The sequence below is a fragment of the Podarcis vaucheri genome, assembly GCF_965113315.1.
Source record: "Podarcis vaucheri genome assembly, chromosome: 3".
NCBI classification, from domain to species: domain Eukaryota; kingdom Metazoa; phylum Chordata; class Lepidosauria; order Squamata; family Lacertidae; genus Podarcis; species Podarcis vaucheri.
The window spans coordinates 79,208,921-79,235,708 of record NC_138761.1 but is presented as its reverse complement, the minus strand read 5'-3'; the positions used below and the strand labels follow the sequence as shown (position 1 = coordinate 79,235,708).

The following is a 26,788-nucleotide window of genomic DNA, read 5'->3' as shown; positions in this document are numbered from 1 at the left end:
ACGGCCATCATCTCTGACCACTGATCATGCTGGCTGGGGCTGATGGGAGCTGAAGTCCAGCATCATCTGGAAGGCACTGCATTGACAACCTCTGTGTCTGGTGGGTTACAGTAAACAACAATTTGCATTATATTCCCAACTGCTGACTTTAGGCCATGCTTTCTACTTACGTAACTTGAGCACTAATTATTTTTCAAGAACAATTCTTCAAATATGTGAAGGGCTGTCACATGGAGATTGAGCAAGCTTGTTTTCTGCTGCTCCAAGGGGTAGGACCCGAACTTACAAGAAATGAGATTCTGACTAAACATTGGGAATAACACAGATATTCTTAAACAACTTGTATATTAAAGAAGCATACTTACCAGCTGTTCGTTCAGCATCTGTCCTGATCAAAGTATCAGGAGACTGATCGATAAACATTTGCAAAACGCATCGAAACCAAGACTGTACCAACAAGGGTTGGTAGGACATATGACCCATTCTAGTAAGAGCTTCAGACAATTCACTGCAGGAAAGAAGAATTAGTAAGAAAAAAATAAGTAGGCAAATAGATAGGAAAGTCACCCTATGTCCTCTTTTTTTGTACCTTCCCCCCTGTGTTTTCATATGTAACCCTCTGCCATTGCTTGTCACCAGGGGATACTCTGTGAGCACTTTGACACAAAATATCATGCCCTTTCCCTGCAGTAGTAGGAGAAATGAAGCTGCAACAAATTCTAGAATCATAGCATTCTGGAGTTGGAAGGGACCCCAGGGTCATCTAGTCCAATCCCCTGAAATGCAGGAATCTCAACCAAAGTATCCATGAGAGATGACCATCCAACCTCTGCTTAAAAACCTCCAAGGAAGGAGAGTCTGCCACATTCCAAGGAGGTCTGCTCCACTGTCAAACAGCTGTTACTCTCAGAAAGTTCTTCCCGATGTTTAGTCAGAATGTCGTTTCTTGTAACTGGAAGCCATTGGTTTGGGGTCCTAGCCTCCAGAGCTAAGAAAAACAAGCTTGCTCCATCTTCCACATGGCAGCCCTTTAGATATTTGAAGATGGCTATCATATCTCCTCTCAGTCTCCTCTTTTCCAGGCCAAACGTATCTACTTCCCTCAACTGCTCCTCATAAGGCTTGGTTTCCAGATCCTTTATCATCTTGGTTGCCCTTCTCTGCATGCATTCCAGTTTGTCAATATCCTTCTTAAATTGTGGTGCCTAGAACTGGACAAAGTACACCAGGTGTGGTTGACCAAGGCAAAATAGAGCGGGACTATTACTTCCCATCATTGGGACCCTAGACCTCCGATGATGCAGCCTAGAATTGTATTAGCATTTCTTCCTGCTGCACCACACTGTTGACTCGTATTAAGCTTGTGGTCTACCAAGACCCCTAGATTCTGTTCACATGTACTACCAGTACATCTGCAAGCTCCTTTACTACCCTTTGGCCCTGGAGATTTGATTCATTTAAGTAGCTAGTTGTTCCCTTACCACCTCTTTCCCTATCTTGGGCTGCAGCTCCCTCCTTGCATCACTTATTCTGTTCAGCAGTGTTTTCCTTTTGAATGAAGATAGAGGCAAAGTATGCGTTCAGCAGTTCCGTCTTCTTTTCCCCCCAATAGCATTCCTCTGTCTTTCCCATGTGGAGGACTTACTACTTGCTTGATCTTCCTCTTGCTTTGAACAAACTTTTATTATTATTTTTAACCTCTGTTGCAAGCGAGAGATCGTCCTGAGCTTTGGCCCACCTGACCTTCTCCTTGAAACAGTTGGAAACTTGTGTGTACTCTTCCTTCATGACTGGAAGTGTCTGGCTACATAAGGGTGGGTCCCTTCCCTGTTATCCCACCTGGTCCCTCTCTAGGATCCGACTCTGTGCTTATAGCCTCCTCTCTGGTCAATTCTCAGACTTCCTAGGGACCAGATGAGGCCCATCTCAACTGGGCTTCATCTATTCCACGTATAGTCTTCTTGTTGACTCTGCTGCCAAAAATTGTGGTGTTTCTTTTGGGGAGGCGGAAGGCAGTTGCTTGGGCTGGGCTGTATCAGACTCCTGAAATGAGGGCTAGATATTCCTACTTTAGAGACATCATTGGGTTGGAAAACAAATGTGAACAATAGTTCTGATATAACTGAAAGACCTGAAACTTTGTAAATAATAGGGCAATTTGCACTAGCTGCCTCTGAGTTAGAACAGAGGGCATATTCTGAATATAAAGGCATGATACATTACTATGAATATATCAAAAGGATCTCAAAACCAGAAGAAAAAAAATTGCACGCACATGTACAAAGGAAACTGAGACAGGCCACTGACTCATCTAATTCAGCACAGTTTGCGCTGACTGGTAATGGCTCTCCAGTATTTCAACCATATTTCTTGTTTTTACCAGGAGGCAAGATATTGAACCAGGAGCTTTGTATTAGCTACCATCCTCTCCCTTTTAAATCATACAAGCTATCGTTACAATTTATGTCATTAAGGCTCAAGGTAAAACTCCCATTGATTTTAATGCTCTGGACATCTTCCTACATGTAAGCTCTGTGCCTTCTCCCACATATTTTGTCAAATCACTTATAAAGGCTGAGAATTGGAAGGGGTCTTGTGGGTTGTTTAGTTTAACCTGCCACCCTGAGGCAATATAGTCTAAATTTAAAGTGTGGCTGATGGATGCTCGTCTAGCTTGTTCTTAGTTTATGCCATTTTGAAAAATGTGCTATGAAATTCCTCGGTGGTGCAGCAAATTCCCACAATTGTGTGCCAAGTGTTACATACAGTTGAATTCATAACATCAGGTGAACTACCCAGAATTAGATACCTGCATCTTACAGATGATTCCCCAAATGGTTTGTACAATGGCAGGTGCTATGAGATTCCAGTTGTCAATAAATAACAGTTGTCAGAACAACAAATGGAAGCAACGTGGCTCTGTATAAATATTTATACTTTTATTGTACTTTTGACTAAGAGACTAGGGCCCAAAGAACCTTAGTCCAAAGCCAAAGGGGACTTTCACTTCCTGAAAAGCAGGCCATCGATGTATACTGGCAAATGGAGAATTTCAAAAGTAATTTGTGATATGGCACAGGATGGAGTTGGATGTAAAAAGAAAAAAGAAAAAGGTTGAAAATTCCTCTAGGCTAGTGCAAACACTTTATATCAACCCAAGGAAGTCTTTGCCAGCCAAAGCTCTCATGTTTATGACTCTTTCTTTACAAAATTACTTAGTTGCACTTGCAACAAACAACTCATGGGCATTGTACCGTAAATTCTGAAGGCCACTGAAACAAAAACCAGTAAACGAGAGAATAAAACATATGACTAGAAAACATCTGCTGTCACTTTGTCAAGTAAGTTTACATCACTCACCTATTTTGTATTAGGTGGCTTAGATACCTTGAAACCAGCCGAGGGCAAACCATATCATCCCACCCGAACAGCTGCATCATTGATAAAACTGGTTGAGGCTGAAGATCTGATGTACATGTGCTGGGCAAATCCAAAGCCAGTAAAGTAAAACCTATTTTTAAAAAGAAAGTTGGGGAAAATTCAGGGTAAAAGCATGCATCTTGTGTATTTCTGTAGCTCTTTTCAAAATAAAGGGCACCCCCTTCCCCCAAAAACACACTAGTGAAATGCATTTGGGGACTCTGGAGAGTTCTAGCTTGGGAAAAGGAGAAAAGAGGAGAGAGATGGAACTCCTCTTCCCTGCCAGACATTTGTCTGCTCAAAATCTATTTCCCCCCAGTGCTGTTTTTCCACCTGCAGGGGCAATTACATACAAAAGGGGAAAGAATCATAAATGTCATTTTTTGTCTTCAAGAATTCTGAAGTTTGGAGATTAGTTTCTCATCCAATAAGGAATTCCTATCACCTTAAAGCTACATTTTGTAAGAAAGTGGGAACTCGTACACTTTTCGTGAGCGGAATGACCGCTATTGTGAGTTCAAATGTATTCTTTAAAAAAAGATAACCAGTTCAATATGTATACCCTTAGGCTGCATTCCTAACAGCACATACCTGGGAGTAAGCCCCACTGAATTCAATAGGACTTACTTCTGAGTAGGTATGGTTATGATTGTGCTGTTAGTACTATGGAAGTGCTTTCAATCAGGGCTCCATGAAAATCTACTGGGGTCCCACACATTTTTACAACAGTGCACCATACGACTTTCATTCTCCCCTCTTCTTCCCCAGTCACTCACTGCCACCTATTACCATATTTTTAAAATGTGTGTGTGAGAGGCAGCAAAAGAGTATGTGTTGGGGTTCAGCAGAGTATCACAATATGTTATGGATATCATGAAAGATGTTCCTCAGTTAAAAAAAGGGGGGGAGTTGATAATACTGTGCTACTATATCATCTTATATTTACTCATTATATTTTCTTATCATAGTTTGTAGCTCACTTTCCCTTTCATTCTTCTAAACTGTTGAATTACATACATCACTATATCCGCACTGCTAATTTTAACACAGCGCTGTTAATCCAATGGGATGTTTCTTTTTTTTAACAAATAGCTAAAGAAAACCAGAATAGACTTTTTGACAGGATACTAGGTTTCTGCCTTAGAATGATTTCCTTAATACATTTGGCAAGTGGTAGAGCGTTTCCTTTCTACAACATTCTTTTCTATTACTATTATATCTTAATTATTGCAAAGCTGCTGAAGTTCAAGGGTCTTTCTTTATTTCCATTATTGACCGGGTCTTTGAGAGCTCATAAAACTCAGTTCTTAATTCATGTTGGGCTAAAATACATTTAAATTCAAATCTGCCTTTTCCAAATATTATTTAAATGGATTCAGTGTGCCATTATAGCTAGGCACAAGCCTTGTCAAATTGAAATATGCAGTATTACGATATAGAAATTTCATGGAAGAAATGATATTGTATCAAAATACAAAAGAACCAGATCAGCTGGGCACAGCTCCACTAAAGTCAAGGATCGGCACTATTATAGTTTACTCTCAATATGCTATTCCATCTGCTAGGATTTTGAGTAGCATTCCTACAGAGTAAGACATCAGAAAAGGTGGTGGTGTTTTGTTTTTAAATCGGGACGTCACACCATGTGCTTAAATGTTGTCTGATATATGCTCAGAAAGCCATTTACAAAATGAATATTATTATAATCTGAGAGAAACATTGGGGAGAAAGGAATTTCGAGGAGCAGAAGAGCTATGAACAAACTCATTTAAGCTCTGAAAATATGCATCACATTTGATATGATGAAGCATTTAGCAGCATCAACCATTAACCTTGCAGAAAATTATAGCTCATATTTCAAATGTAACAAATGATAGCAGAGGAAAAGTGATACTCCAGTTGTGGATATAGAGACTCCATATTAATAAGATGAGTACTCCAGAGTATACTAATAATGTGTTGGTTGGTGTCTCTCTCTCTCTCTCTCTCTCTCTCTCTCTCTCTCTCTCTGTGTGTGTGTGTGTGTATACAGCCACCCACCCATGAAAAATGCTGAACATCCCTATAGAAGTTCCATTATTTGTTGACAAATTAACTAACAGCTTCTAAAGTAAGTACAAGACGGTACCAAGGATGTACAGGAGGATAGCCAAACTGCTGTACAGACCTGCAGCTGTATCTGCAAGCTGAGAACAAGGAGTCTGCAGCATCCTCTGGCTCTTCAAGAACGGAAAGAAATTTCTCCAGAGAGCTCTGGCAACAGCAAGGTGGTGCTCTTTCGCCACCGACGACAACTGAGCATTTGGGCCTGTATTCCCTGAAGGCAGTCCCTGGTTTAAGTGTTTGTGCACAGTCCTAGGGAGAAACACAAATAATATTAACATTCTCTGTACTGGTGGTGGTGCAGAAGCACACCTGAATTTCTTAGAGGTATTACTGTACAGGCAGTATTTGCACTGTACAAAATGCAAGTACTGAAACATCATTTTCTATAATTAAAACCTTGATCCAAAGACATTTCTGCATACCACCTATCGGATGGATAAATGATGGCATATTAAGCACCATAAAGTTAATGTTAATTACTGATGTCAACCATTAATTATGCACCTCTTAATGTGTCAGACCCAAATGAGAAACAGGCAGGCTCCAAAATGAATGCGTGCATTTATCAACTGACAAGTCGGTCTGCTTACAATCCAAAGCCAGATCTTCTACTATTAGTTAATTTGGTATGGAAGGGTACAGGAATTGGAACTGGCACAGAAACAGTTATAATTTTAGGTAATGCATTTCCAGTTGAAGTTTTATTTATGAAGCTTCAGCACACGCACCAAAGAAAAAACACAAAAATGAAGATTTAACAGTTTTTAGATACATTGTGTGGTTTGGTTTTGAATCAATGCCCCCAGTTTTACTAGTGGAATAAGACAGGAGTTACCACTATACACAACGTCAGTCTTTTCCAGAGACAATGTGGCATGAATTCAATAACACACTCAATTTTCTTTGATTCTGTTAGTACCATTCCTACTACTTAATCTAATTTGGAAGTTGTGACTTTCTAAAGGTTCAATAGAGATGTGTCTGCAGGGAATCAATGTTCTCAGAGAAATGGGTGGAAGGAGGGGCAGGAAGCATTAATAAATTTGTCTGGCAGACTAGGATATGAGGCATTACTGTTCTTAGATGATCAACTAAATAACATGCTTATTAAAAACAATCTGTAGCAACGCACTATCATTCCTGCTCCTATTTATCTCCTGGTCAACTCAGCTGAGATTGTAGATTAAGACACAGGCAACATTACTACATTTGCTTTATTAAATTCTATAAAAAGCGGTCAAAGTATTTATTAGACAATGGCATATATCAAGGACAGTCAGATATCTCATAAAACTAATGTTGCTGGCAGGCCATAATCAGGGCTGAAATAGAAAGGGGCTTTTACATTTGTGAACCGCATTCCAGGCTTGACTACTCATTTTTTATTTTTTTGTGAAAATTAAACAACTCAAAAAGTAAAAAATTAAACAAGCTCAAACATTTTTAAAAACAAACATTTTCTACCTCACTGTTCATTCTTGTGTTGATTTTCTTGGAAGGACAAAGAAAATTGTGACAAATTTATGGGAACAATGTTGACATGGCCAACTATTTTTAGCTTGCATGGTTACTAAACCAGGGATCATTTATGGAGTGACTGTGAAAAAGAGAAGAAAGCAACTCTATCATATTTTCCCTTCTTCATCATCTGTCACGGAGTGTGCTAGTCAGTAACCATATAGTTCAAAGCTGGAGTTACCTACTCGCACTGGTATGCTTCCAAAATGCTAGGTTGGCAGGAGCTGGGACAAAGCAATGGGAGCTGTTGCCATTCAAATTCTCCTCTCAATTAGAACTTTAAAATTAAATAGCAATAACGCTGTTCCTGTTCAACTATTACAAAAGCTGAAACCCTTTCAAGTATTTAACGTCATAAATCAGTTCAGCATTTTTCAGAAGTTTATTTACTTAGCAGTAAAGGGCTTTTAGTCTAACTGCGGCCTCTTGCACTGCAGTGGATACCATTCTGCAAGATCTTCCAAACAAAACTAACATGCAGCTTTTTTATCGTTTTGATGTTTCCTTCTCTCATTCGTCAGTATTTTGTCATAATAAAAGCTTACTGAACTGTAGACGTTGTGAATTAAAGGGACATGATTATGATACTTAATATGGTTTCATTCAAAAGATGCATACATCACCCAAACCAAATGTATTGCCTGTTGTCAACGCTCAGCTCAAACAGTATTCTGAACTGCCTGAATACAGATTTATTGAAAGGCTTGGTTTTTTGTCATCTCTGACTGCAGCATATATCCACATATCAGTACAAAATTCAAAAGATTTGAAGCAAAAGGGATACTCCAAATTTAAACAGCACATCCGCAAGTCTAGAATTAGATCCAAATGTCACATCCGTGTTTATAAAATTTTAAATATTAGTCTAATAAATTAAACTATGCATTAAACACATATATTTTAAACTATGTATAATATGTGCATTTTTAATATTTTGAATATAGTCATGCCTAGAAGGGATATAAGCTATAGTACAAAGTATATGATAAATATGTACACATTAAAACTTTGACAGAAAATGTACAATGATTAGTGAACACTGATTTACAATCCAAGTAACCAGTTGACTACATGCACACTAGTTTACACTAGTGTATGGTTTCTCCATATTTATTGAATCTGACGGTGGGTGGGGGGTGGGGGGAGAGGCAAAGTAATGAAATCAGTATAGCTTCTCTGGGTTGGGTTTAGAAGGCCTTCTGAAAAGTTGGTATTGGGGGACTCAGAAGCTTAGGCTGTATACACACTCTTGTTTACTCTGCAGCCTGTGCTCTCCCCATTACTGGTTTGGGAAGTGGTGAACACATGACATTAGCATAGGCGTGCACACCGGGCGTGCACACATGGTGTGCCCAGGTACACTGTAATGTTATACTGAGAGGCATTCTGGCTCCTTCAGCTGCCACAATCCACTCAGAAGTTGGGAGCGCAGAGAGATACAGGTAGAATAAAATGGCTGGAATGGATCTGTAGCTTCTATATCAAATATTGAGGATGAACTTTCCTTCTACAGTGGTACCTCCGATTATGTATCCCTCCCGTTACAAAAACTTCAGGATGCGTAAGCGGCAAACCCGGAAGTATTTTCCAGGGTTTTTGCTGTGTGTGCATGCGCAGAAGCGCTCAACCGCTGCGTGTGCAAAAGCGGTCTCTCCAGTTGTGAAAACCTCAGGATCCGGCCGGCCCTCCGGAATAGATCCTGTCCACAACCAGAGGTACCAATGTACTAATGAGAGGTTGCTTTCAAAAAATGAAACAAGTGTTAAGCAGAGAGTGGTATGTTGGTTTGTAAGGGCAAGATCCAGCTAAGTTTAAGACCCATGGGAAACCGCTGCTTAACAGAGCATTCCTATACAGTGGTATCTCTAGTTACGAATTTAATTCATTCTGGAGGTCCGTTCTTAACCTGAAACTGTTCTTAACCTGAAGCACCACTTTAGCTAATGGGGCCTCCCGCTGCCACCGCCGCATGATTTCTGTTCTCATCATGAAGCAAAGTTCTTAACCCGAGGTACTATTTCTGGGTTACCGGAGTCTGTAACCTGAAGCGTCTGTAACCCGAGGTACCACTGTCCAGATTTGCTCATAAGTAGCCCTTGAAAGATGATAAAGTAGCAAGTGAAATATTTAATGTTCTTGAAGGAATCTATGTATAGTAGTAGGGAAAATGTTTTGTTCATGTAACCTATCTTCCTTTTTAGCAAAAGCTTTTTCATTAGACACCAGCCATTCACTTTTCAGATTGTTCTCTACAGCAAGTGATAGACAACAGAGCTAATTTTCTGTCATTCAGAGACAACGGTAGGCTTGCTAAACCTATAGCAGCAGCTCTGAGACACCATGAACTGATAGTTTATGAGATCAAAGCCACCATCAACAATGTGAACTCTGCCTCGTCACATTAACAGGAAACTGTTTTACGAGTTCCACCACTGGGCATCAATTTAACAAGTTCCAACACCAGCTAAGCTGTAAAACTGAATGTAATTCATTTAGTGACCCGCGCATGGGGGGAAGCAATATGTAGGTGAAAACGTCTGACAGTGACAAAAAATGCTTTGATTTGCACCATTCATGTGACTGAACAAAGAACTTAAGCACTCACTGCCAATAGCTTTTATTGCCAGATGCACTAAACATTCATTATTATACGAGCGGAACCCACTGCTTTAGAGACCTGTTTGATAAAATAGAAGCGATAGAATAAATATTACATTTTTATCATGAACACAACTTGTCCATTAGGTTTAAATTATGGACTCGCTTCATGTTTAGAATGATCATCATTTTTAGCAGAATCCATTTCACTCTGCTTTCTCATATCTTTCAAAACGTACACATGGGAATTTTACACACATGGGTATGAGACAGATAACCTGCTTTTCCCATCTGATATCTTATCAAAAATATTACCTGTGCCTTCAACTATTATCTACCCCACTGGAGCAGAATGGAGAGAGCTAAACCAACACCAGCAAAATAAATCCAGCTGGCCTTATTTAGGGACATTGTATATAATTAGCAGAATTAGAAGTTGTGAAAATTTTCTTAGGCTGTACTACATTCAGCTACAGGTGGCATTGAAATGTTGCATGTTTGGATGCTTCCTGTGGAGGGAAAATGAAAAGACCATCTTGCTTATTAAAACAGTCTGTGAGGCCAGGTTGCTCCTTCTAACACTGTCAGTTTCTATGGGAAGGTGTGCTCAAACATTTGATTCCCTCAATTGGAGCCAGAAGTAGCAGCTTTAGTTCTGCCACTTGATTCTACTGACCAGGATGGCCCAATACATTTCACTACCTGGGGGAAATGACAAGACACACACACACACACAGTTACAAGTACATAAGCCAATTGGATTGGCAGGCGATGCTTACTTTAACAAGGGATACAGGACAGTGTTCTCTACTGCACCTGAGGGAAACAGGTTAGCATAGGAGGTGCAGGATAAGCTGTGTGGCAAACTCCCACAAGTGCTCCACAGTTCCCAGCATTTTACTAGTTTATTAAATTTAACTGGTTTTTTTATTATTATAAAACAGCCGGGTAACATTGTTCTCTGGGCAGCTTACGGCATAAAAGAATAAGATACGACTGGAAAGAAAGTAAAATAAAGATTCCAGCATCTGCCACTTCAATCTGCCTTGAGTGATTTGTTATTGATAAATCCTTGCACTCCTAGGGTGAAACTCATATTCTGGCAGCAGTGGCGTGATGGGCACAACATTTGTCATCGACAGGAAGCCTCTATATGCAGCACATCAAACACATGATTCTTTGGTAATGGGATACTTATCTGGCATATAAACGAAGGATGGGGAACCTGTGACCCCTCCAGATGCTGTTTGATTACAACCCTCACTATCTCCAACCAATGGCCATTCTGGATGAGGCTGATTGGAGGCCAGCAACATCTGGAAGGCCAGAGGTTTCCCACTCCTGATCTAAACACTTCCTCCTTTGGGAGCATTCCTACTTGTATTCCTCCAGTGCATAAGTACACTCAACATCCACTCAGGAGAAGTGGGAAGGAATTAGCAGACTTGGACTCCTCGTTTCCTCTCACAAGGTAGAAACAGTAGCTCTCTGAGATGTAAGGGAAGTCAAAACTGTAGTTGCCAATACAAACTCTACTATTTAAAATCGTAGCAGCTATTAGACAAGAAACTGCAAGGCATTGCATTATTACATTTCTAAGATGTTTTCCTTATCTTGTTTCTTGAAATCTGAGGGTAGGAGGGGGGAATGGGGAAAAACCAATGAATGGAAATGCAAATAAAGGCTGCCATCCCTTCTAGGGTTAATGGGTGCTTTTGTAAGATTTTAGGTCAGATTAACCTTTTGCTCACAATAGGGCTGGTTATCGGTTTTATTTTTTTACTGACTTTTAATGCTTCTAGAAAGGAGGGGAGGAAATCAATATCATGCGAGACAAAAGGGCTCTTGAGGCTCTGGCTGCACCAGCTTTTGGTTTGGCTTCACATACAATCCTGCAACATGCTGAGGCTGGGAAGGATTAGGCTGCTTGTGTTGAGTAAACCGATGATACTCAATAAACAGTTTCTGTTGTAAACCCCTTAGGACCTGCAAAGCCACACTAGTTGGCATTAGACCAGATAAGCTGCCGAACCAGCTGTAATCTCATTTAGACCTGAGCTGATCCTCCTGTCCTTTCACTCTACAGGATCAACGAAAACCACTGAGGAAGCAGCAGTATTATAGCGGCACTGCTTGCTGGATGTAGCAAACATTTCATAAATTCCTCTCCTTGAAGCAAGTCTGCATATAATCTGCACGGAGGCAGAGAAATCAATGGATTTCTGAATTCATTAGCACTCTTATTATGGCAGGGTAAATGTTTCTCTTTATGGAAGGGCAGCCGTTGCAAGTTGGATCTGCAAACCTCTTATTTGCTGACCATTTCTCATTTTGCCAATGCTTTGCATTTGTGCTACCCTTTAGGATAAAAATTAACTTGCATGCAAGTTTATTAAAAATAAGGAGCACTGGAAATAAACAGAGCAACCAAGGCTACACTTGTTCATCCATCTACCTGAGTGAATGCATCATAGAACACAATGTGACAAGGAGACAGGTACAAGACCACACTGTCACACACTTTACTGCAAGAGCAGAGCATCCCTTATATAAAATAACTAGTTATACTTCAAAAGATTTTATTTCTGTTAGTAACCAAAACTATTATTTGGACCTAGATAAGACAAAATAAAAAAATCAATGCTGTTTTCAAATAATATTATAACAGTTAACAGGCTAAAAGCATCAGCTAATAGGAATGGCTATAGCTCAGTGGAAGAGTGTATGCTTTGCATTGAAAATGCCCTAGGTTCAATCTCCAGAATCTCTAAGGAGTGTTTGGAGACAGCTGCTGCCAGTCAGTGTCAACCTTACTAAGCTAGATGGGTTCTGTATGAAGCAGCTTCTTATGTTCCCTTAAAAACAAAAGTATAAATGCTACGCTTGATAAAGAAGGCACAAAGGCACAGAAATACAGCTTATCATGTAATAAGGCTTTCCCCCCAAATGGTTACCAGCTCCTCAAATGTGGTGCAAGTTTCCCCTATCATGCTTTCTTATGTATAACAAAGAATGACTCTCTACCAAGTGGTAAGAGCTCACTGTATTTTGCACGTGGTTTGATTGCCATCTGTATTCACCCAAACAGAATTTCCAGGTCTCAGTGAAGACAACTTCCAATTTCCTCAGCAGTCCCATAGTCATGTCTTCCCCATCTCTCTCTGCCCTTTAGGCTCCCAGTAGACAAGGATGTTGAGTGCACAATGGGACCAGGGAGGGCAATGCTGCTGTAATGCCTGCTCTTGAACTTGAAATGATAAAAAGGGTTCTCCAGGCATTACCTGCCAATCCCAAATACAGAACAACCACATCTTCTTAGTAAGAATTATACAAAGACTACTCCTGAAGAGGTACAGTAAACCCTATTAAGAAGGACCCACCCATGAGTTGAATCAACATGCAGACGAACTAACCACTCATCTGCAGTGAAAGTACTGCCTGTCTATTGCATTGAATTACCGTAATCTGAGCTCCTGTAGTTATGAAATGGTGAAAAATCAGGATTCTCACAACCATTACTTTCCAGTAATTACCGTATTTTTCGCTCTATAACATGCACCCGACCATAACACGCACATAGTTTTTAGGGGAGGAAAATCCGTAGGCATGCCACCCGTAGGCATTTCCTCCATAACACGCACAGACATTTCCCCTTACTTTCTAGGAGGAAAAAAGTGAGTGTTATGGTGCAAAAAATACGGTAAGTGATTGTGTTAAATAGGACCTCAGTACTTTAGAGAGAAAAAAACCAATTTCATTAAGACTCGAAATTTACTTAGTGCAAATTTTGTAAAGCGACACAACATGTCACGATGAGGCAGCCCTGGTATTGCATCTGAAAACATTAAATCTGGTCCCAAGCCATGCACATCAAAGTGAAAGAGCTTGTATGCAAAGCCCATTTTCCCCACCAAAGTAAGTTGGAAAACATACCCCTTTTCATAATGGCAGAGATTTCAGCATAGCAACACAAATGCTCCATCAAGTCTATACCAATTTCCATATGTTGTCAGCGCACACCATGCAGGTCAGATGTGTGTTACAGTGCAGAGGGGTCAGGTCAGATGCGCATTACAGATGCTGCAAATTGGCATTGACCCACTGTAGACTGCTACAGCAGACATGCCCTGCTCATTAATCTTCATCCACCTCTCTGGCATACTTGGACTGAATGCAGCCAGCAGAATTTAGATTGATCCTCAAGCTGATCCAGCGCTTGAGCATAAAGACTGCTAGTCTGAACAGATCTACTTAGGATCAGTTGAGTGCTGGTATGAGTTTCCAGTTTTCCACTTCTGTGTTTTAGATCAACTGTGATTCCAGATTTCAGATGCATGTTATCCAAAACAACCATTACTTATGATAACTGACACAACCCCTCACAGTCTCTACATTTCAACTCTTAATGAAATGATTTAAAGGAACAGAATTAAAGGGTGCTTCTTGCCCTCTCCAATATGAAGATTAATAAAAGCATCCTATCATCTACGGATATGTGACAGAAATTACTTTATAGCTCCTGCACAATCACTTAAAGCCATTCAGTGTGTTAATGTTTCACCTCTCTCCAACTCATTCTTCAGAGGTAAAGGAGTCCCATTTAACATAATCACTTAATAACTGCAAAGTGATGGGTATCAGAACCCTAATTCTTCTAATATTTGCCCAAACCAGCTCTTTTGTAATAACAATAACACCATGATAGCAAACTGTAAATCTGTGTAATTATACTTTAATTGTATTGTGAGGCATGCATTAATCACAAAGTTTAAGTGCCAAGGATGGAATTATAATAATTCTGTAAAACAAATTTAAGCTAGCTAAGTAGGTCAAAACCACTAGCATGCAACAGGAGACCTCTGGGAATTTATCAGTTAATGGCTATTTATGTGCAAATGAGTGCCCTACAACCCTCCAAAATCCTGTGTAGCCGAAGGGTATTTCTGTTAACCAGGAGCATGCTAACTGCTGAGGCATAAATTAAACCATTTATTGGAATTATTTTAATTCCTACCACCCCCCCCCCTCACTAGCTGCACAATTTACAGTGTTAATTTACATGAAGATAGAGCTACTAAGGACTTTTTCAGAAATGTTCCTGTTTAGAAAATAACTTCCACTGAAACAGCATTGTGCTCTCAGTTTCCCAGCCTTCTAAAGGGTGTCTGAAGTCATTAAAAATTCCAGAGGTTCAGTACCACTCTGCAATACAGCAAAACCCTTTTGTAATGAACTCTAATGAAGTGAAATCCAGTCTTGTGTCCCTTTCACCCGTTTCAAACTTAAAAGGCAACAATGAAGCTCAAGAGGGTTTCTATCAACTACCGGTTTTCTGCCATAACGTTCATAATGCAGACATATCAAAGGTTTTCACTGTTAAAGACTGAATGTAAATGTCAGGGTGGTGGTGAAGTTTGTTTTAAACAAGGCACCAAATTTAAGAAACTATTCCTTTTGTGCAGTTTCAGTTTAAGAACAAAAGCAACAACATGCTTGAAAATAATATTTAAAAGTAGTCCACCCTTTGCTCATCTATCACCCAATCTCAGTCAGCAGAGCACTTTTTCCCTAGAGACCCCCACAGGAAAAGGATGGGAGCAATTTTTGCCTTCCACAGATCTTCTCCCATAGACCTGATTGTGGCTAAGTGATCTTTAATAACATTGCAGATTGCTTTTGAGGGGAGGAAGGGAAGCGAGGCAAGCTCATGGGCCTGCTATATTAGAATTACCCTGTTCTCTTTCCTACTAAGAGACAGGGAGAAGTGTTCCCTGTAAAAAATGTTATTGGTACCAGTCCTGAACCATAATGTCACCCTGGGGAAACCTTGGAGCATTCCTAGCTATTTTTTCCAGCCTTTGAGAAAAGGTGCGTGCATTTCAGAAAAGCCAACTTTTTAGAAATGTTCTCTCCACTTTTCTCTATTTCAGTTCCTCCTATTTTTTTATTTATACATTTTCCAAATTATGAATGTACACCGTACATTTTCCATAATAAATCACTTCTCTCAGGACTTCCCAGTCCATTTCCCCATGGCATTCTAATCAAACCTTATTTTGCTGCATATCCTTTTCTTCCATCCTATTTTGTCCTATAAATATCCCTTATTGTTGGTAACTGCTGCTCAAACTGTTGTTCCTACTTGTAAGTTAAATATTATATCTCTTTAAATATTCTCCCAAGTATTTCTACTCATCCTTTACCTGAGTTTCATCTTGGTTTTTTATTTTCACTGTCATGTATGCTGGCTCTGGGTATTCTATCAATTCATTTTGCCATTGTTCTTTGGTTGGGATTTCACTTTCCTTCCATTTTTTGGGCATATATTATTCTGGCTGCAAGCGGTTGCATATAAGAAGAAACAGAGTGCCTTTTTAGGGATATTGACATATGTTATGCCTAGTAGGAAGGTCTTGGGTCTCTGGGGAAATGTAAATTTAAAAATCTCTTTTAGTTCTACATAGATCATTTCCCAATAATCCTTGGCTTGTTTACACTTCCACCATATGTGTATTAGGGTTCCCTCAACCTCTTGACACTTCCAGCACAGTTTGGATTTTTAAAAAAGACATTTTTACCAACTTACTAGGTGTCAAGTACCACCTGTACATTATCATTTATAGGTTTTCTTTAATAATATAGCAGGCTGAAAAATTCATCCCCCCCCCCATAATTTCTTCCACTGAAAATTCTATATTATGGCCAATATCTATTGCCCAGCAGGTCATTATTGCTTTTACCGTTTAGTCTTTGGTCTCCCACTCTAATAGTTTTTTATATATTTTAGATATTAATTTTCCGCTATTTCCTAAAACAATTCTTTCAAATTCTGAGCCTCCTTCCACTAATCCTTTTTCTTTTAAAAATATTTCATTCAACTGAATATATTGGAGCCATTAAACTATTGATAATCCATTCTTATATCTCCTTTCTTTTAGTCTTACTCTTCCTTCTTTAAATTGTATAAAGGCCTTATATGTACCCCACTTATTTTCCAAATCCCCCCCCCACTCATACCACCTCAGTAGGTGATATCCAACGTGGGGTTTTCCTTTCCAAAAGGCCTTTATATCTCAACCAGACAATGTACAAGCTTCTTATCACATGATTTGGGAAACCTCTGTGTGCTTTGAGTTTGTCATAGTAAAGGTAGGAGTGCCACCCAAACATAGATCGAATCCCTCTAGGTCTAAAATATTAGTGTTTCTTTAACTCCACCCATTCTTTCATCCAACACAAACACACTGCCTTGTAGTAGAGCTTAAGGTCTGGGAGGGCAATGTCCCCTCTATTCTTTGCGTCTATGAGGATTTTATATTTAACTCGCAGTTTTCCCCCTTGTCATATAAAGTTTGTTACATCTTTCTTCCATTGCTTAAAGCAATTGTAACTATTTATCAATGGCAATGTTTGGAATAAAAAAAACCATCTTGAGTAAGATACTCATTTTGACTGCAGAAATTGTTCCTAAAAAGGAGAGATTCATTCTACTCCAATTTTCTAGGTCCTTTTCAATATCATTCCAAATTTTTGAGTAATTGTCTTGGAAAAGGTTCATTTTTTTGGCTGAGTCATATCCCCAAATATATAATCTCCCCCCTCCCTATTTTAATTCATGATCTGGCTTCCAGTCTTTCTTTAACATGTGGTTCTAAATTTTTAACTATCATCTTAGTCTTTTCCTTATTTATATAAAATCCAGCTAGGTTGCCAAATTTTGTTGTAGTTTCCAATGCCTTTGGGAAACTTTTCAACGGGTGCTCCAACATCATCACTGCATCATCGACGAAGGCTTTCAGCTTATGGGCTCACTGTCCACTCGGATTCCACTTATATCATTGTTCTCTTGTATTTTTCTGGCTAAGACTTCCAATATTAAAATGAAGAGCAATGGCAACAAGGGACGGCCTTCTTTAGTTCCTTTCTTGATGCTTCATTTATCTGCTGTGCTGCCATTGATTATTATATTGGTCCATTTTCAGTATATATTGCTTTTATCGCATTGGTAAATTCTGTTCCAAACTCCATAGTCTCTATTGTCTTTCTCATAAAAGTCCATGAGACATTGTCTAAGAATACCACTGTCGCTTCTCGTATTTCAGTTCCTTCTAACTTCCATCCAATCTTTTTTTTGTGTGTGTGTCTATGTGTTGTATTCCATATGTACACACATATACACAACTCAGATAATACATCATGCATCTGATGAAGTGCACTCTGATCCATGAACTGAAAAATTTAAATGAGCACAGAGTTTTCTCAAATAACCCAACTGGCATCAGAACAGAATAAAGGGAGGGTGCAGATCTGATCACAGATCTGTCAACAAGCGGAGGTGCTAAGATCAATGCCCAAAGTACACTAAACATAACCAGACAAACACAGCAGTGTCCAAAGCATTCTTCAAATTGCTGAAATCCAAGGTCAGTACTCTCAATGTTATTTAATAGAATTATAGAATCGTAGACTTAGAAGGGATCCCTAAGAATCATCTAGTCCAATCCCCTGCAATGCAGGAATCACAGCTAAAGCACCCATGACAGATGGCCACCCAACCTCTGTTTAAAAACCTCCAGTGGAGGAAAGAGCAAGCTTTCATTCAAGTTTATCCTCTGGAATCACAGTTCTAAAACCAGCACAAACCGTTCCCAAAGAGACAGAATAAATAAAAGAAGAATGTGCTTATCTTTTGAATAAAAAATGAAGGCAGAATATCTTAGCATAGCCCTCATTATCAAAGCCTCCTTTCCCAAGTATTTTATAAAGGACTATTACACCCTAGAAGACACACACATATTTCTTCTCATTCCAGTTTCTGGAACGCTAAAAAAAAAAATAATTAAAAGTGTATCATCACCATAGATTTGTCAATGCCATTGCCACTTCTAGCATTAAGTCTGCCAGTAGGAGGCAGCATCAAGTCTGACAGCAGCCACCGGGTGCAAGGCAGCGCAGGCTGGTTGGGAACTTGCTTCATTCTTCTGTCATTATATAAGCAAGATGACACTGTTCTCTAATCCAGCCAAAGCTGATAAGTACCATCAACCTGTCACTTCCTACATTTCAAATTCTAACACTGCAGCATCAAAGAGTTTTTTACATTTCGATTTCTTTTGCTGGCAGCAGTCAGTAGCCTCTCGTTCTCCCACGGTGTTCTAATGCAGCATTTGCACACCGGGGTTACTCCCAGCCTGAATAGCAGGTCATCCCCTACTCACTGAGCTCATCTGTGGCCCATGTGCTAGGCAATTTAGATCCAATCAGCCCTTATTTAGCTCAAGAGTAATGAGCAGCATAGTGACACAGACTTAAGCCTGACCCTCAGGACACTGCTCATCAAGCAGTAAAACTGTGACAAAATCATTCATCTTCCACCCGCTGGCAAGAAATAATACTCGCACTCACTGTATTACTTTTCAAGATAGGAAGGAGGGGGGGGAAGTCCTGAATTTTCATGATGTGAGACATTAATTTGCAGAAAGCTGAATTCCCTTAAACCCCCCTGTTGCTATGAGCTCACCAGGGGGAAATAGGCCTTAGGAGACTGAAATGGAATAAAGAAAATTGCTTCAGCTTTCTTTTCATTTTAAATAAGCCTTAAATCTGGCAAGTTATCCTAAAGACAAAGATATCTATCTGTCTATCTATCTATATGGTCTTCCAAGCTAAAGAAGCAGCAATCCAAATCAAGGTATTTCAATGCTAATTAGATTTTATTTTATTTTAACTATCACTGCATCCCTTCCCCCCCTCTTTGTTCAATAAGAGGGAGGGGAGAAATCCCGCAAATCTGTATAAATAGCTATTTTCCCCACCACCACCTGCAAAGAAAAGAAATATGAAGAGGAAAGTTCATTGAAGGGAAAAAAAACCTGTAGTTTCAAAAGTGGAGTGCTTCAACCAGAAAATAAATGTACATTGATGTTCTTCAGGGATCACATATTTTTCTAAACAACTATGAGCCATGAGCAGCAGGTGCTCGTATACTCTGAAATGGTTTTGTACTTTTCTCTCCCCCCCCCCCAAAGCATATTTGGTGGATTTAGTCTTTCACAACAGTAAATCATGTATAGCTGACAGGTAGGTTACAGAACAAGCGTCAGAGCAGGTTTGCTAGATAAAATGGTTACAGCAGAGAAGAAAAGAAGCAACTTTTGACATGGTAGTAGCCTAGGCAGAGCAATGCATTTTCACAGCTACCCTCTTTGAGATCAGCATTTTCTTATCTTTCAGCGAGCTGCACTGGGCAATGCAGCCTTAAGAGAGCAAGGGGCCCCTCCAGCTGTTTTAGGCTATCTTGAACATAACCGCAATAAGAGATGATTCTCTTCATCTCTATGATGCAACTTAGCCAGGGAATGTGAGACAGAAGGGTTTTGGGATTTCAGCTCCTTGTTTAATCATACCACTCCTGGGAGGGCGTTTGTGTGCTTGGGTTTGTGTGTGTGTGTTTGGGGGGGTAAATGCTGTAAAATGTTATGAATAATAGAGTTAAAATAAAGGAGCATCCAAAATAAAGTTTTCATTTAAATCAAAATAAAGTTGTTCATTATTTTTTTTGGCTAAGCAAGGAAATAAAAACGGCAAATGTATAATTATTTCTCCCAAAGAAGGGGACAGAAAACACATGCTTTGTTTTTTTGGGGGGGTGTATATGGGCCCAAACATAATGTAGCTACTAAAGTAGAGTGTGAAAGCTAAATACGGTGAACCTCTGTGGAATGCCTTTTTAGAAAGGCGATTCCCTCTAACTTGTATACTGCTATTTTATTTCTGTGCTAAGACTCTATTTTCCGCCCCTTATAAGACGCCCCCATGTATAAAATGCCCCCTATTTTGGGGGACTCCGATTTAAGAAAATGGGGAAAGATCTAGCCATGTATAAGACACCCCAAATTTTGGACATTATTTTTTCGGGGGGGGGGGACCTAGTTTTACACACTGAAAAATACGGTATCTGCTTATAAACACTGGGTGAAACACAACAGTGTCTATCTGTTGGTGAAACAGATGCTGTTTGTGGAAGAGATTCACCCTCCCTAGCCCCTCAAATAAATAAATAAATAAATAAATCATTCTGTTTCAGAGAGTTGGGAGACCTTTCGGTAAAGGGGGGGGGAATACCGGGGGAGTGCTCAGTGCTCACATGACAGCTATCGTTACCATTTCTGTGATGTCAATGTCAACTTCTACTGTGTGGCAAGAAGAGCCTCTCATATCCATGTAAAGAAGACCAGAACAGCCACTGTATCTAAGGTCCATGGCATAAATATCTTCCTAAATCAGAGGCAACGACCTGTGACTGAACAAATAGCACTCTAAGCATCTTTATAGAGATGGAGAAAACGAACCTTTTTTTTTTTTTTTTTTTGAAGGAAGACTTAGCTTATGGCAAAGATCAACTCAATTCTAAGACCTATTACGTTTCCCCCCTGACAATAGTATTCAGGAAGATGAATATATTGGAAAAATATATTGTTCAAGGGCTAATATTGAAACCCCAGAGTAAAAAACACTTCTCTGCATTCTCTTTATCAGCTTATCTGTTCAATGATATAAAAAGAGAAGAAGAAGAAAGTATCCTGATGGGCTCGGAGGGCTTCCCACAGGGCATTTCTGATGACAAAGTGTAACACAACCCCCTCCCCCTAAACCCTCCCCCACAAAAAACCCACCAAGTATATATATCCATAGTAAAGATACAAAGTAGAAATTCCACACTCAGTCTGAAGAACTACAGGGTGCACTACAACAATAATGAATATACACTCTTATTTGTTGATTTAGCAACAGTCTAGCTATCGAAGAATGACTATTAGAGAGACAACCATTTTTGCTGGAATGGTGCTCTGGCTAAGGGGGAAATGTCAGATAAACCTTAAATACTGTTGTTATTTTTTTAGTCTGCAATATATTTAAATTACAACAGCTCACAACTCTATTGACCCTATGACACAAAAGCTAACCAAAGGAGAAGTTTAGCACCTCTGACCACTACATTTTCCTACAGCTCAGTTTTATCCAAAGGCTCAGTGAGTGTCATTATAAACTACAAGTTTACAAGCTCCACAAAAATATAAAAATTAATCTGCAGACCTGCACGAAAGCGCAATGATGTCCAGAGTGTTGATAGACATTGTTCCTTCTATTGTCAAGGGTTTGTTCCCTACAAACCTAAAAGTATCTTAAGCTTCACATTTCCAAAATATATCCACATAAACTTTACATAATGTTCAAAGTCTTCGCTATATACCTTTTATAATTTTAATCCTCAGTCAAGCTTTTTGCAATGTTTTCTATACATGCCTCCTGCCCTCCCAAATTGCAAATTCAATATGCTTCAGGCTTTAACAGCTACAACAGCCGCTAGTCAAATCCATTTCCTTTCACAGTGCCCTTTTTAATATTGCTAGATTTCTCTTAGTGTAGCCACGGAGACATATGTATAAAAGAATACACATGTTCTGTGGAAGCAAATGATTTATTATTATTAATTATTATTATTATTATTATTATATTTCTATACAGTTTGCAATATAAAATTACAAAATTACAAAAATACACACCATAGCAATGAACAAAAACAACACCGTCCATCCATTAAAAGGCCATAGATTAATTAGCCAAAGGCCTGGGATAATGTTTTTGCCTGGTACCTAAAGATATGTAATGCAGGTGCCAGGGGAGCCTCCCTGTGGACAGCAATCCACAAATGGGGAGCCATTGTAGAAAAGGCCCAATTGCTTTCATGAGAATAAATCATTGCATGGATGAGCTAAGCCAACAGGTGCAAGGTCAGTCAAATCCATTGCTATGGTAACAGCCCAGTGCTGTCTCTAGAAGTGAGAGGTTTTCAACCTTTTTGAGTCCACAGCTCCCTTAACCAACTACGTTCTTTGTGGGTCCCAAGAGCTAGTTATGTCACCCCTTGCCTGAAGAGCTGGCAGCTTCTCACTCTGCTTCAAACACCCTCCCTTGTGGAGTGTTTCCTCAGCATCCTCTCCTCTCCCCTCTCCTTGGGAGCCCTCTGGCCAGTCACTGCTGCCACCCCTGGTCTCTGAGCTTCCCCCTCCCCTGCCCCAAAGAGAGGTGCCTCCCAGAGGCACCACTCACCTGTGGAGCTTATAGCCAGGGCTACTGCGATAAACAGCTGTGCAAGCCTTGGGGAGGCAGAGACACGAGAGGGCATCAGAGGAGGGAAGGAAGGAAAGAGAGACAGAGGCCAGCAACCCGTCCATCATTCAAGGCACCCCAGGGTGCCATGGAACACTGGTTGAAAACCACCACTATAAGGGATTAAGGCATGCCAGTTTGGTGTGTCAGGGTCCATCTTGAGAAGTAAGTCTGACTGTGTTAGGTTTTGACTTGCTGGAGCAACAGAGATACTTGGTACTTAAATATATCTGTATCTGTAAAGCCTACAAACTGTCCATAGATATCAATGTCTGCAACTGTATTACTGAAGCCTTATCTTCTGCAGCAGTAAACTCATTTAGACCTTTTAAGCTGCTTCTGTGTGGAGACTGGAACTGGGGGCAACTTCTGCTGCATGAGTATCTCACATGTGATTCCCAACATTCAGGGTTTCAAGCATCAGTCTTTCCCAGCCCTACCTAGAGATTTCAGGGAATTACTCTAGGACCTCCCTGCCTGCAATTCATTTGTTCTATCGTTGATTTATGCCTGTTTCCTACTTCTCTCACACCATATTCAGAGTTCACAAGCTGTGAAAATTCCCTTTACAACAATAATTTTAAAGTCCTTTGCTGGTACCCATTTTAGATTTGCAGTGTTTCAAATATCCCATCCAAATAACTGTACCTTGCAGAAGAGCTCTCTCTGTGCCAGTATTGCCCTAAACCATGGGTAGGCAAACTAGGGCCCGGAGGCCAGATCCGACCCAATCGCCTTCTAAATCCGGCCCACGGACGGTCTGGGAATCAGCGTGTTTTTACATGAGTAGAATGTGTGCTTTTATTTAAAATGCATCTCTGGGTTATTTGTGGGGCATAGGAATTCGTTCATTTATTTTTACAAAATATAGTCCGGCCCCCCACAAGGTCTGAGGGACAGTGGACCAGCCCCCTGCTGAAAAAGTTTGCTAACCCCTGCCCTAAACTCTGGTAGCTGAGGCACTCTTAGCTCTGAATTAATAGTGACTACTACTATGCTCTAAAATCCACTAGAAGTTTCAGTTTGTTTTTTGTGTACAAGAGTCAGAACCAGGTTGTTGGAAATCATACCTCTTGAATTCCTGTGTAAATCACATTGTGGGAGTGCTTCCTTCACAGGTAAGGTAACCCTGTGGCTTTTGTTACTTTGAGCGTAATTAAACCATCCAATTTTACCCATCAGATGAAGACTGAAATCAAGACAGATCAAGGAACCTTCATTTATTTCTCGGAGCATGCTAGAAATGATCTTGCAGCACAGAATTTGAAAATTACTGCTCTAGATACTAGATGCAAGTACAGAATGGGAAACTGTTTCCGAGAGAAACGAACAGAATATTCTAGAAAGCATCCAGTTCTTCTCTCTCCCCCCTCCTCTTTTCAACATGAAGGCTATATTCAAGCAAAGTGAGAGCTTTTTAATGTTTGCTTAAGAAAAAAGAAATAGGGAAAAAGTGAACACTCTTACAAGACCTCACGAATCACGTTTTAGCCCAAGAGCAAATTTTCATAGCTGTGTTATAAATCCTTGAAAATAAAAGGAGTTATAATGGAAAGGATGACAGTCCCTTAACACAGCAGCATGAATGGCTATAATTAAAGTACAGCTGTTGGCTATGCCTCACTCTGCAAAATGGGGGAGAAAATGCCATTTCTACTATCACCTCAAATAAAAGGAAGAAGGGAGACTTGAAATGTGATTCCAGAAACTCTATGTGATGTGTTAAAGGGGATTGCTACAACTATTTGACATTCTAAGCTTTAAATACCAAGGCATTTAGTTAACACAGCCAAGTCAGTATTTTCATAATGCTACTTAATCAGCAATAAAGGAATGCTCCTGTGAGCCATCATCTTGGGTTAGCAGAAAAGTGGCATATGAAGTTATTATTAACTAACTGCCTACAGGGAGCCGCTTCTCTCTTTAATCAGTGATCTCACTTCCTACTTACCTGCACATTCTGACAGTCCTAGAACTATTACACCCAGTACAGTTGGCAGAAATATTACATTTATGCAAGGGCTGATATCTTATTCCCACCTGGATCTTAAAAGAGGAAGGATTGCTACAGCGAGACATTTGCTCCTTTGCCAAATCAGAGAGGCAGCCAAGAATGCATGTTATTAATCTGGCCAAGGGTATTGCTCTATAACCCTATTCTTGGCAGACCCACAAAGAATAAGCTACAGATTCTCCACACTGGGCTACAATATTGCTATGTGCATTTTGCTTTTATACAATTGGGAAATAAATATTATTATATGGTTTGTATATGTACACACGCACACGCAAACACATTCTGCCTTTCTCTCAATGTGGAACCCAAGGCGGTTTATAAAATGAATAAATAACAGATACAACTAAAAAAACCCACACCAATCAGTTATAGATATTTTAAAAAATTGAAACCATATTAAAAATAGCACCGAAGCAAAACAACCTAAAATCATTTTTAAAAACCCAACATACATGCATACATTAGCACAAGCGCAGCCAATAATATAACAGGTTTATGGATTTGCCTCATATCTTTTGTCAAAATACTGCATTCATTTACTGGGGTCAGTAAACAGTTATACCATCATGTTCATTTTCAAGTTGCAAGAAGTATTAATTTTATTTAAAAATATTAAGCACTTCATGATTAGGGAAGGGTAACATGCTGAAAAGCAGAGAAATAAAAATAGAGATATGAATTTGAAGCCAATTAGAATAAACCCTCTGGCTACCAACTACCAGCACAAACATAAAGGGTGGTATCTAACTAAGTAACACCCATACTTGCTTTCAGTCATCTATGCAAAGTATGACTATATTTGGCTATCACCCAAACCTGACTTAGTTTCTGGTGAAACTCCAGGGAGGAGAAATCTTTCACAAGCCACCCAAATGCTTATTGAGATGCTACTGATGGCTGAGCACAGCACATGAAAGGAAGGTTTGGTTGACCTTAAGTACAATCTAATTTTATCTACTCATCTCATCCACAAATGAACCACAGAAATCTTAAGGACCCCTTCACAAAATCACCAAGTGGCACTGGAGATGCTTTCCTGTAGCACTGTTCCTCATGACTGGGAAAGGGGGCAGGTGAGAAAGAGAAGATTCCTGCCATGTCAGCACATGTCTATTGGGACAGCCTGTCTTGAAGCACCTGTCCTGAAGCAGCTGCAGTGGCTACCAGCTTACTACTAACATGGCGAGATTCAAGGCACATCTCCTTCTCCCATACTGACCTTACTACAAGTGAGACCCTATTAGTTCTTCCAAATGGACATGGCATCTGTATCCAGAGAAAAGGACCTCCTTTGCCATTGCACCATGTTTGTGAAAGTTCCTCTCTTCTGAGATTCAGTTGGTGTCATCACTGGTGAGCTTTTGCCACCAGCTGAGAATGTATTTGCTTACTCAGGCATTCAGTAATTATCCTGATTTGTTGTATGTAGTTCTGGTTTGTTCATTTCCTGTTCTGTTTTTTGTTTATATTGCTGTGTTGCTGACACACTATATCTTTGCCTTGTTTTATTGCGCTCTACCCCCAGGCTCTTGTGAGCTGGGAAGGTTAGAAATGCTTTTAAATAATATAAATAATTCTTTCCCCCCTACCTTACTGTTGCTCCCTATCTTCCAGCATTTGCTACTTGAGGTCTCGCTTTGTCTAACATTAGAGCTGGTCCTGTTGACAGCAATCAGCTAGGAAGGAGCTTTCCAATCAGGTAGTGAAGAAGCATGCAGTTGGAATCAGCTATCATTAATTCATACAACATTTAAGGCTTTTTCAAATTAAGAATTTCATGTTATTTGAATGTCAAAAATACATCTCTGTTGGACTATGCAGGCCATTCAAGACCGAAGGACCTTTTCCAAGGTAGCATGTGCAATGCTTTTGTACAGTTCCAGAGTGTGTCTTCTTCATCTGGATAGTCTGCACTTTTTAAAAACCAAGTTAAACCAATTTACAAAGACCCTCCTA

General features: G+C 39.8%; 1 protein-coding gene across 2 annotated transcripts in view; it reads right to left on the bottom strand.

Moving 5' to 3' along the window:
* MMS22L (MMS22 like, DNA repair protein) overlaps nucleotides 1–26,788 on the bottom strand; it is a 73,919-nt gene that overhangs the window by 17,466 nt on the left and 29,665 nt on the right. For both annotated transcript variants that reach the window (XM_082216611.1, XM_082216612.1), the window contains exons 15-17: nucleotides 5,588–5,775; nucleotides 3,361–3,511; nucleotides 366–508 (exon numbers count right to left, since the gene is read on the bottom strand). In XM_082216611.1, coding sequence (XP_082072737.1) covers nucleotides 366–508; nucleotides 3,361–3,511; nucleotides 5,588–5,775 — 482 coding nt within the window. The remainder of the gene's footprint in view (nucleotides 1–365; nucleotides 509–3,360; nucleotides 3,512–5,587; nucleotides 5,776–26,788) is intronic.